Source organism: Triplophysa rosa, unplaced genomic scaffold (assembly GCF_024868665.1).
Source record: "Triplophysa rosa unplaced genomic scaffold, Trosa_1v2 scaffold234_ERROPOS151698, whole genome shotgun sequence".
Classification (NCBI taxonomy): Eukaryota; Metazoa; Chordata; class Actinopteri; order Cypriniformes; family Nemacheilidae; genus Triplophysa; species Triplophysa rosa.
The window spans coordinates 69356-78898 of NW_026634251.1; the positions used below are offsets into that span (position 1 = coordinate 69356).

The 9543-nt window shown below is 37.2% G+C and overlaps 1 protein-coding gene across 1 annotated transcript in view; it reads left to right on the forward strand.

Annotated features, from left to right (window-relative positions):
* smtnb (smoothelin b) overlaps positions 1 to 1552 on the forward strand; it is a 39668-nt gene extending 38116 nt beyond the window's left edge. Inside the window, exon 6 of the mRNA XM_057327484.1 lies at positions 1216 to 1552. Within this exon, the coding sequence (XP_057183467.1) occupies positions 1216 to 1378 (163 nt within the window). The 3' untranslated portion in view covers positions 1379 to 1552. The remainder of the gene's footprint in view (positions 1 to 1215) is intronic.
* Positions 1553 to 9543: the final 7991 nt, after the last annotated feature.

Below are 9543 nucleotides of genomic sequence, written 5' to 3' on the forward strand. Positions count from 1 at the left end.
AAAACATAGGGATTTTGAGTTTGTGATAGTGAATTCTTATAGAAAATCACTTCTTGCCCTTCATCTGCACTTTGTGCGTCATCAGAACCACGTGTCTGCAAACAAGCTATTAAAACATTTTGTCAGCTAGTTTACCAGGTTTGGTAAATAATCAAAGCTTTGGTGGTTTACGTTGATCATCATCAAGTTTTTACAATCATGAGAAAATATCGTGTCTTTACTTTTTGGTGAAGTTAGTCCATTTAAATTCCATCTGATTTTACCAGTAATCAATATGCCATGTGCTGTGAATAGAGTTTAAAGCGGGGGGAACACACATAGTTTCTGCCAATCTCATATTAATGTTTAGTACCTATAGAGTAGTATTGCATACTTAATATCTTCAAAGAGTCTTAAGTTTGATCACATTTATAAAAGACAAATACAGCTGTACGATTATTTCAGAAAACAGTCGAGCTCCTGAAGGCGTGCACTGGGTGGAACTAAAGCACGAGCACATAATACATCATTGCATTATTCTTGCATACCTGTTGATTCACAATAAGTTTGTGTTGTTTACCTTATGTACGTACGCACCGATTGCCAATAAAACACAGACATGTGACTCAGTTTCACTTACCGTGTGTGATACATGACCAGCATCTTTCAGCTCTGGGACCACTCCAACTATCAGTTTCAAACGATCTGCAAATCCAGCGTTATATCCACCGTTTATATAACATTCATCAATGAAATGCAGCCAACAAACACAGCTGAACTTCCGTAACGGATGTAGCACATTGATGGGCGTGCTCTTTCTCTAGCTGGTTTACGTGTGGGCGTGCTGTTTCTCTCGCTCTCGCTGGTTGACATGTGGGTGTGCTTTTCCAGGAGAATTGTCCAATAAGCGACTAAGAAAAGTTGTTACGTAAAAAAAGTATGTTCGAAAAAAACTTCCCAAAACCTATACAAACATTGTGTGTATCGAGCACAGAAATACTACGTCATACATCCAACTGTTTTTTTGACAAGTTAACCATGTTTAACATTGTAAAGTCAGAATGCATGAAACAGTGTTGCAACCCCCCCACATCCCCCCCCCCCCTTAACTTATTGATCACAAAGCATACTTCTGATGCCAGCTGCAGTAACACAGTTTAACACATTAGATATTATTCCCTTACACTGTTTCACAATGTATTTTAATTCTTATTTCTCTGTCTGTTTTGAAATTAGGGCTTATGCTAACTGTATGCCTTTACTGGAGGTTGAGGACATGATGATAATGGGTAAGAAACCGGACTCCAAATGTGTTTTTACCTATGTGCAGTCACTGGTCAATCATCTACGGAAATATGAGATGACAAAGGCCCGGGCTCAGCAGAACACTGACTTCTGATGCAGCATTTCTGATGAATATGTAAGGAGACACCTCACTTCTATTAAAAACTGTTCAATGAATAATAATTAATTCAATTAATATACTAATTCAGGTCATATTGTAATCTGTATATTGTCAAATCCACGAAAATGTCAACCTAACCATAAAAAATAAAGCTTTTACCAAAGGTAACTTACTATAGTGATAGTTAACATTTGATGGTTCAAATACCCATGTGATGTTTCTCTTCAAGTTTTTAAAGCATTTGTTTTATTTTTAGTGCATGATTTTTCATAGTCAGGTAAGTGCCATTTTCAGGATTGTCACATCCATAACGGTCAACCCAGTCTCACGGCAGTTCGTGGCATAGACACAAAATTTGGAATCTTTTAATTTGTGTTGGTGGACACAAATATCCCCATTTTTTCGTGTCAGTGAGCACAACCATTTTTAATGTCACTCAGCACGACTTTCAATACACAGACTGTGTGTGTATTTACATTTATATATTTATAACCTGATATCAAAAGAAGTCGTACATATTTTAGGATGTGGCTAACCAGCAGGGGCGTAGCCAGAACTTTTTTTTAGAGGTGGCCAGGTAAGACCCAGTGATTTTATTAGGGTGACCAAAAAATCCTCACAGACAGAAATTCTTTAACTTATACTGTAATTTACACCAATTCTTCATTACACATAGTTTGCTGGTCAAAAACATAAACGAAGAACATAAAGTAAACAAATTATTTGCAATGCTTTCATGTGCTAACATTATTTTAAAATAATTTGCTAGCTATCATTTGCAGTAAGTTAGCATTTTTTATAGAAAATAAACATTGCAGTACCTTCGCGAAAAGGTAATTAATGAATGAAATCAAATTAAACAAGACTGATTTTACTGACCTGATCCTACTGCCTGCGATGAACTTCCATGGTACACAGACAGTACACTGTCACGAAGCGGTTAGCAGCTGTTCAGCTATAGTGCTCAGACTGTTTGCGTCAGTGCGTCAGTGTATGACATCATATTAACGCGAGAGTAATGTTCTCATGTTACTGTCAGTGCATACGCTAAATGATCTGCGCAGCACTCCGTATAAACTCCGACACACATCTTAAAACTGCTTCGCACAACAGAGGTGGCCAGATAGGTGGCCATCCATCATGCAGGGGTAGCCATGGCCACCCATGGCCACCATGTAGCTACGCCCCTGCTAACCAGCACTTTACTTCACCCCAAACCCACAGCAGCAAAGACTAATTTAGCTAAAAACGCGAGTTTCACGAGGTGGAGAAACATTGATAAATGGCTCCCCTAACACCACCCCTAAACCTAACGTCACAGGGGAGAAGTCAAATCATAACAAAACATACCAATGAGATCGTAGGAAATCGGAATTCACACGAGTGAGCCACCTTGTAAAATAGGTATGAATTCCCATCAGATTGCGTTGATATACTGTATATTATACATATGAAAGATACCGTGTATTAAAATACATTAGATTGAAAGTCATGCTGGGTGACACGAAAAAAGTCGTGCTGACTGACACAAAAAAAGGGGGAAATAGATTACAGTTTGTGACAATGTCACAAATTCTCGTAAGACTGTGTTGTAACGGTACATATTCCTCATAAATGGGCACAAGAAAATAAAATTATTTACTCTTTTTTGTTCTATGAAGAGGCATCCCTTCTCCATTTGTTGGGTATAACTGCTTCAGGTTTCTGCATTTTAATTCACAAAAATCCTACAAGTTTTCATGTCACAAAAACCATGTCCTTTTTTTGTCATATACATAACACGTTTATTTTTATTAAAAAAAAAAAACTTGTGTATTGACTGATATTTTATGATGTTTAAACTCTATCCTCAAGGGTTAAGTAAAATATAAACAACTCAACTCAACTTTATTTATATAGCGCTTTTTTCAATTTCCATTGTTACAAAGCAGCTGTACATGAGACATATTGACGATAAGCAAAACAATTAAAGTTGTACCTGTAAATACAAGAAAAAGGTGAAAACACAAAAGACAGACATACCCACATACAAAACACTCCACACACACACAATATGCACACGTACTAACACACATAGACATAGACACACACACACACACGGACGCGCACGCACGCACACACACAGACACGCACGCACAGTGAGAGCACACATTTAAGATAAAGGAGAGAGAAGCACAGGTCAAATATAACAGACTATAAATTCCTATATGCCATATTAATCTAGTAAAACTTTAAAATTCTAATTCTAACAAATGCAGTATAATAACTACAATCTATCTATCTATCTATCTATCTATCTATCTATCTATCTATCTATCTATCTATCTATCTATCTATCTATCTATCTATCTATCTATCTATCTATCTATCTATCTATCTATCTATCTACCTTCCTGCCTGCCTGCCTACCTACCTACTGGTGTTGTGTCTGGATATGCAGGGTATGCAGGTGCAAATGGGCCCTGGGGATTGGGGGCCTGCATACAAGTTTTATTCATGGCCATCTAATACTGTAGAAAATGACTAGATGACTGATTTCAGATCTGGTCTACACATGGGAAAATGTGAGTGGGTCCTCCCCGCAAAAAATGTAGAGAGTAAAAACGACGCTACTTCGCCAGCAGCTTCTCTGGTGTAGTGACTAATTTGCTTGATAAGTAGTTCTGACGCGACATATGAATGCAAGACCAAATCCGCCTTTTACCGAACTACATTTTCACATCACATATCAGATCTTACAGGCATTTATTTTCAACGAAATTAAGAAAACATTTTAAAATGTCTAACAGGTGTTTAATAAAAAAAAGTGTATGGTAAGGTTAGGTGTAGAGAGGTCTTTATTGTCCCAATTAGTTGGCATCCATTTAATACATGGATAATCCGTTTAGTACATATACGTGTCATTTACACTATTATAAATGTATAATGTGCATTACTTTACTTACCTTGCTGTGTAGAAATGGAATGAAGTTTAATTTATATGAACTGTGAATGAGCTTGTCAATGTCAATCTGAATGAGGTGGCCAAACAAATGAAGGAAGGCGTGGATTACTGTCAAAATCAAATGAAAGTTTGTTCTATAAACACCATGCACTGTGCTGTGTTTTACATTCTCTGTGTTTTTCTGACGGAGGGGCCCGTTCAAAGTTTTTGCATATGGGCCCGGACCTGACTTGCTACGCCACTGCATCTATCTATCTATCTATCTATCTATCTATCTATCTATCTATCTATCTATCTATCTATCTATCTATCTATCTATCTATCTACCTATCTACCTACCTACCTACCTACCTACCTACCTACCTACCTACCTATCATCTATCCATCTATCATCTATCATCTATCTATCTATCTATCTATCTATCTATCTATCTATCTATCTATCTATCTATCTATCTATCTATCTATCTATCTATCTATCTATCTATCTATCTATCTATCTATCTATCTATCTATCTATCTATCTATCTATCTATCTATCTATCTATCTATCTATCTATCTATCATCGTTCTATCTATCTATCTATCTATCTATCTATCTATCTATCTATCTATCTATCTATCTATCTATCTATCTATCTATCTATCTATCTATCTATCTATCTATCTTATCTATCTATCTATCTATCTATCTATCTATCTATCTATCTATCTATCTACCTATCTACCTACCTACCTACCTACCTACCTACCTACCTACCTACCTATCATCTATCCATCTATCCATCTATCCATCTATTGTTAGTTAAATGCAGAAAAAATTGCAATTACTCTGTGATTATTTTCATGATTTTACGTTTGTTTTGCATTTACAAAAGTATTAAATGTTGCTTGTTTTTACACGTGTATTACCTTTAATAATAGGGGTTAAGTTATATTATGATTTATTGTTTTACACTTGGAATGTAACAATGTTATATAGTTACTAATTATTAATATGTGTGCACTTAGGCCAGGGGTCGGCAACATTTGCGACCAAAAGATTGCAATATATTTTGCTATCTTTAGCACATACGCCGTTTTTTGGCGTATTCCTTTGGGCGGAGGTTATTAAAAGCACTCAGAATGGTGACATCATGTACTCGGGAAGTAGAGGGCTGTAGTCCGATTCCAGCCGTTCTCGTAGTCCTTGAAAAGCGAATTCTGTTAAAGACAATATCTCGCTTGGCACTGAACTTTGAGCTTTATCATTTTGCAGGTATTGTTTATGCTCTAACAGCAACATTACACACTAACTAATGGTTGAAAAATGGGATCGCGGGGAATGGGACCTTTAATACCAGGCATAAACGGGGCCTTATAAAGATGGCAAGGAGCCACAGCAAGGAGGCAGAAGAGCCACATGCGGCTCGAGAGCCAAAGATTGCCGACCCCTGACTTAGACCTACCTGAGTTGATGAAGGTTGTTATGTTGTTAACCTGTGTGTGTGTTTTATTAAGTAAACGAAAGTAGTAAAACAATTATGTATTAGATTAAAAATATTTTAATGTAAAATGTGGTGTAGCAAATGAAGTATATATTTCAGACTAAAAAGAGACGAGTACAGCGGAGACGAGCCACGCAAAGAGCAAACAGTAGATGCAGATTGTATCGGAGATGCTTCAAAAAGACTGTGGAAGCCTTGACTAACTGCAACCATAGACTGCTTGGGTATAAAAGAAGGAAGAGCGAGATGCTTAGCAGATACTGTTTGACCAGTGTCTCTCGATGCGTGAAACCCAGCTGATTACACCTTTGCTCGAAACTTATATACAAATGTAATTGAGTTAATTTTGCTTTTATTTGCAAGATATTTTATTTAATAAATATAATTATAATAATTATAATACTATAATAAAGAATGGTGTCTACCACTTGTGTGTTTGATAAAAACTTAAAGTGAGCACGTACCACGGAGGAGTCTTTTGTCCGAATTGTAAGTATTATTTAAATGCTTATGGTTTAGGTCAGATTCGACTTACTTTACCTAACCTGAGAATAATAAATTAAAAGGTGTAAAGGATACACTAAACACTTTAATAAAACACTATATATAGTTAGCTGATAACCTTAACTTTCGGTTCCCAAACTGGAGATTCAAGGTATGCAAGTAACCATAGCAACTTACTCTGAAGAAAACCTGCTCCAGAGCAAGTTATGTTCCAGGTTTAGTTCATTTCAAGGAAATGTTATCAAGATTCAGGGGTTGTCTGCACATGCCTATGCTTTTGATGAGCATCAAGTGGGCTTGGAAGCACAGATTATGTATAATAATATACTTTTACAGCGATATTACAATTACATTTCAGTTACATCTCACCCATCGCCATTCAGCATTCACAACTAATTTTATTATTAACTTTGTTATTAAACCTTTTAAAATGAAATAATCTTTAAAATAATGTGAGCTGTTATTATTAAACGGATTTAAGGCTTTATGTATTTACATGGTATATACTTTAAATTAGGTTTATTATTAAACATCTCCAAATATCACTAGATATGCACACCTTATAATTTCCAACAGTTAAAGGATGTTAATAGTGAAGAATATTAAGTTATTGAGCAATTGCATATCATTACTCCTGTCCACTTACTAGGTAATATTTAATACACCAGGTCAAGGAGAGGCCTAATGGTTAGAGAGCCAGAATTAAAACTCAAAGCTTGCAATGTTGATTCCCAGGCTGGCAGATTTGATTTCCAAGACATGCTTTATTAGGTGACCCCCAATCTAGGATATTATACACAGATGTTTTCTTATTATAACTTTAAATTAATTTGCATAATAAAATATGTCAAAATGAAAGAAAAAGTGAAAAATTCTGTCATCATTTACTCACCCTCAGGTTGTTCCAAACATGTATACATTTCTTTGTCCTGCTGAACACAAAGAAAGATATTTTAAAAGAATGTCAGTAACCAACGTGACGTCACACCCTATGGTGCATGTTGCAGTGGCACCGCCATCTTGAGAGGATAATACTCCACTGCTATTATTGTTTTGATATGTACCGTTACTTGTTTTGTTTGATATATGGAGAAATCGAAAGTGAAAGAACCATGGGCTTTTCCTGAATGACTCTGCATAATGCTATTGCAGTGTTTAACACAGCAAGACCGACCTACCATAGTTATATTTCCTAATCAAACAAGAAAAACAAAACACTGCATTGAACGCACTAGCAGCCATCCTCCCAAAATGGCGCAACATTCAACGCAGTGTGACATCAAATAACAAGCTCTATATGTGTTAAATTTAATTTCTGCATAAATGAATACAAGCCCGCAAAATAATGAATTGTGAAGTTTTCAAGCTCACTGAATACATTGCTGGTTAAATAGTTGGAAGGGATTCCTTCTGGCTATTCATGGGAGGAGGGGATTCCTTCTAAACTAAACATTCTTTGTCTGACCTGCTATACCTTATTTGGTCATTCTGTGAACCCCTGGACATATGAAACCTGCCAGATATCTTTTGGCACCATATATAAAGACTTGTAGTTTCTAAAATAAATGAGTTCAAAAGCTTGGTACTTCTCTGTGTCTTGTTTTTCTGCTCCCAGATCTGCAGAAGAATTCTCTCACAACATCCAATCTATTTATGATTTGATTTTAATGGTGATCCAAAACACAGAAAGAAACTTAGTGTTCGTAAGGAACAAGAAATTTTACAATAGGTTAATTTTAGGGCTGGGAAAATTTATTAATTAACGTCGACAATTATTTTATCGTGCATTAACGCAGTTTTTTTAAAGTAGAGGTTGTTCGAATGGTTTTACTAGATATCATGACTCGGCGAGGCGGAAGAACCCAAATGCAGGCAGACGGGGGTTGACACAAAAAAGATATTTATTTTTCAGAACATGGAACGTACAACAAAAGAAATACCCTCGAGGGGGTGTCTAACAGGACGCAAAGGATGCAAGGACAACTAAGGATGCAAAACAGGAAAATAAACACTTCTCTCGATGGGGAAAAATCTCAAACTAAAATATGACACAACGTCGGGGCAAGGGCAAATGAACTAACTAGACAAAGTAATAAACAGGATCAAAAACAAAGGTAACAAAATAAGCAGCGACACAAGGCACGAGCTGGTGGAATCAGGGAAATGAACTCACACAAACCAACAAACTCAGACTCACGCAACGGGACACACGGAACACGACCAAACTCGACGAAAGAGCACAAGACAATGAAACATGAGGGCATTTAAAGGGAACACAAACAAGGGATAATAACACGGGGCAGGTGAGGGTAATGAAACAAGGCCGGGAAACAATACACGAAACGAGAGGGGCAGGGCCAATGACAAGACACGAGAAAACACATGGAATGTCAAAAAGATAAACACCCCATGGCTTTCTCACACTAACCATAAGGGATCTGTCACGATCCTGCCCCAAGACTAGAAAATAATGAACAAGAAGGCAGGACCATGTCACTAGATGTGAAATAAGTCTCTGGTGTCCCCAGAGTGTGTATGTTAAGTTTTAGCTCAAAATACCCAGCGGATCATTTATTATAGCATGTTGAAGTTGCCCGTTTTTGAGTGTGTGTAAAAACGCAACGATTTTGCTTATATCTATTTAAATGTTAATGAGATTTTCGTCCCAGCACCCTCTCCAGAGGAGGGTAGAGTTTCAGGAACTCGTGCGGATGCGTACCGGCCAAAACAAAACATCAAAATGTCAGTAATTGTTAGTGGTGTTCAGCCCTATATGTACGAACCGGAGTCTGACACTGATGGAGAGACACAAGAAGTGACAAACTTAAGAATGGAACAGGACGTTTCCGAATGGTTAGTTGTAATTTTGCAGTTATTGTGAAATGAACATTCTTCAAGTGATCGATAAGCATTAGCATGGTCCATCACGATAATATATAAATCGCTGTGCAGGTGCTCGTGTGGGAATTGCAGTAAAATGACTACAGAGCCAGCGAATAAATGCTGCATGGAGGTCGAGCAGGTACAGTTTAGCGTTACTACAGTTCCCTTTCTGTCGGTCTCTCGACGTTGTGTCGAACCGACAGATGGGGTTCGTCCCTGAGAACCAATCGTTTCCGACTTCTTAGAAAAGGCCAATGAAAATTGGTGAATTAAACTTGCATGCCAGACTCCGCCCCCGGATATCCGGATGTAAAAGGGAGACGGCGTGCCTCATTCATTCA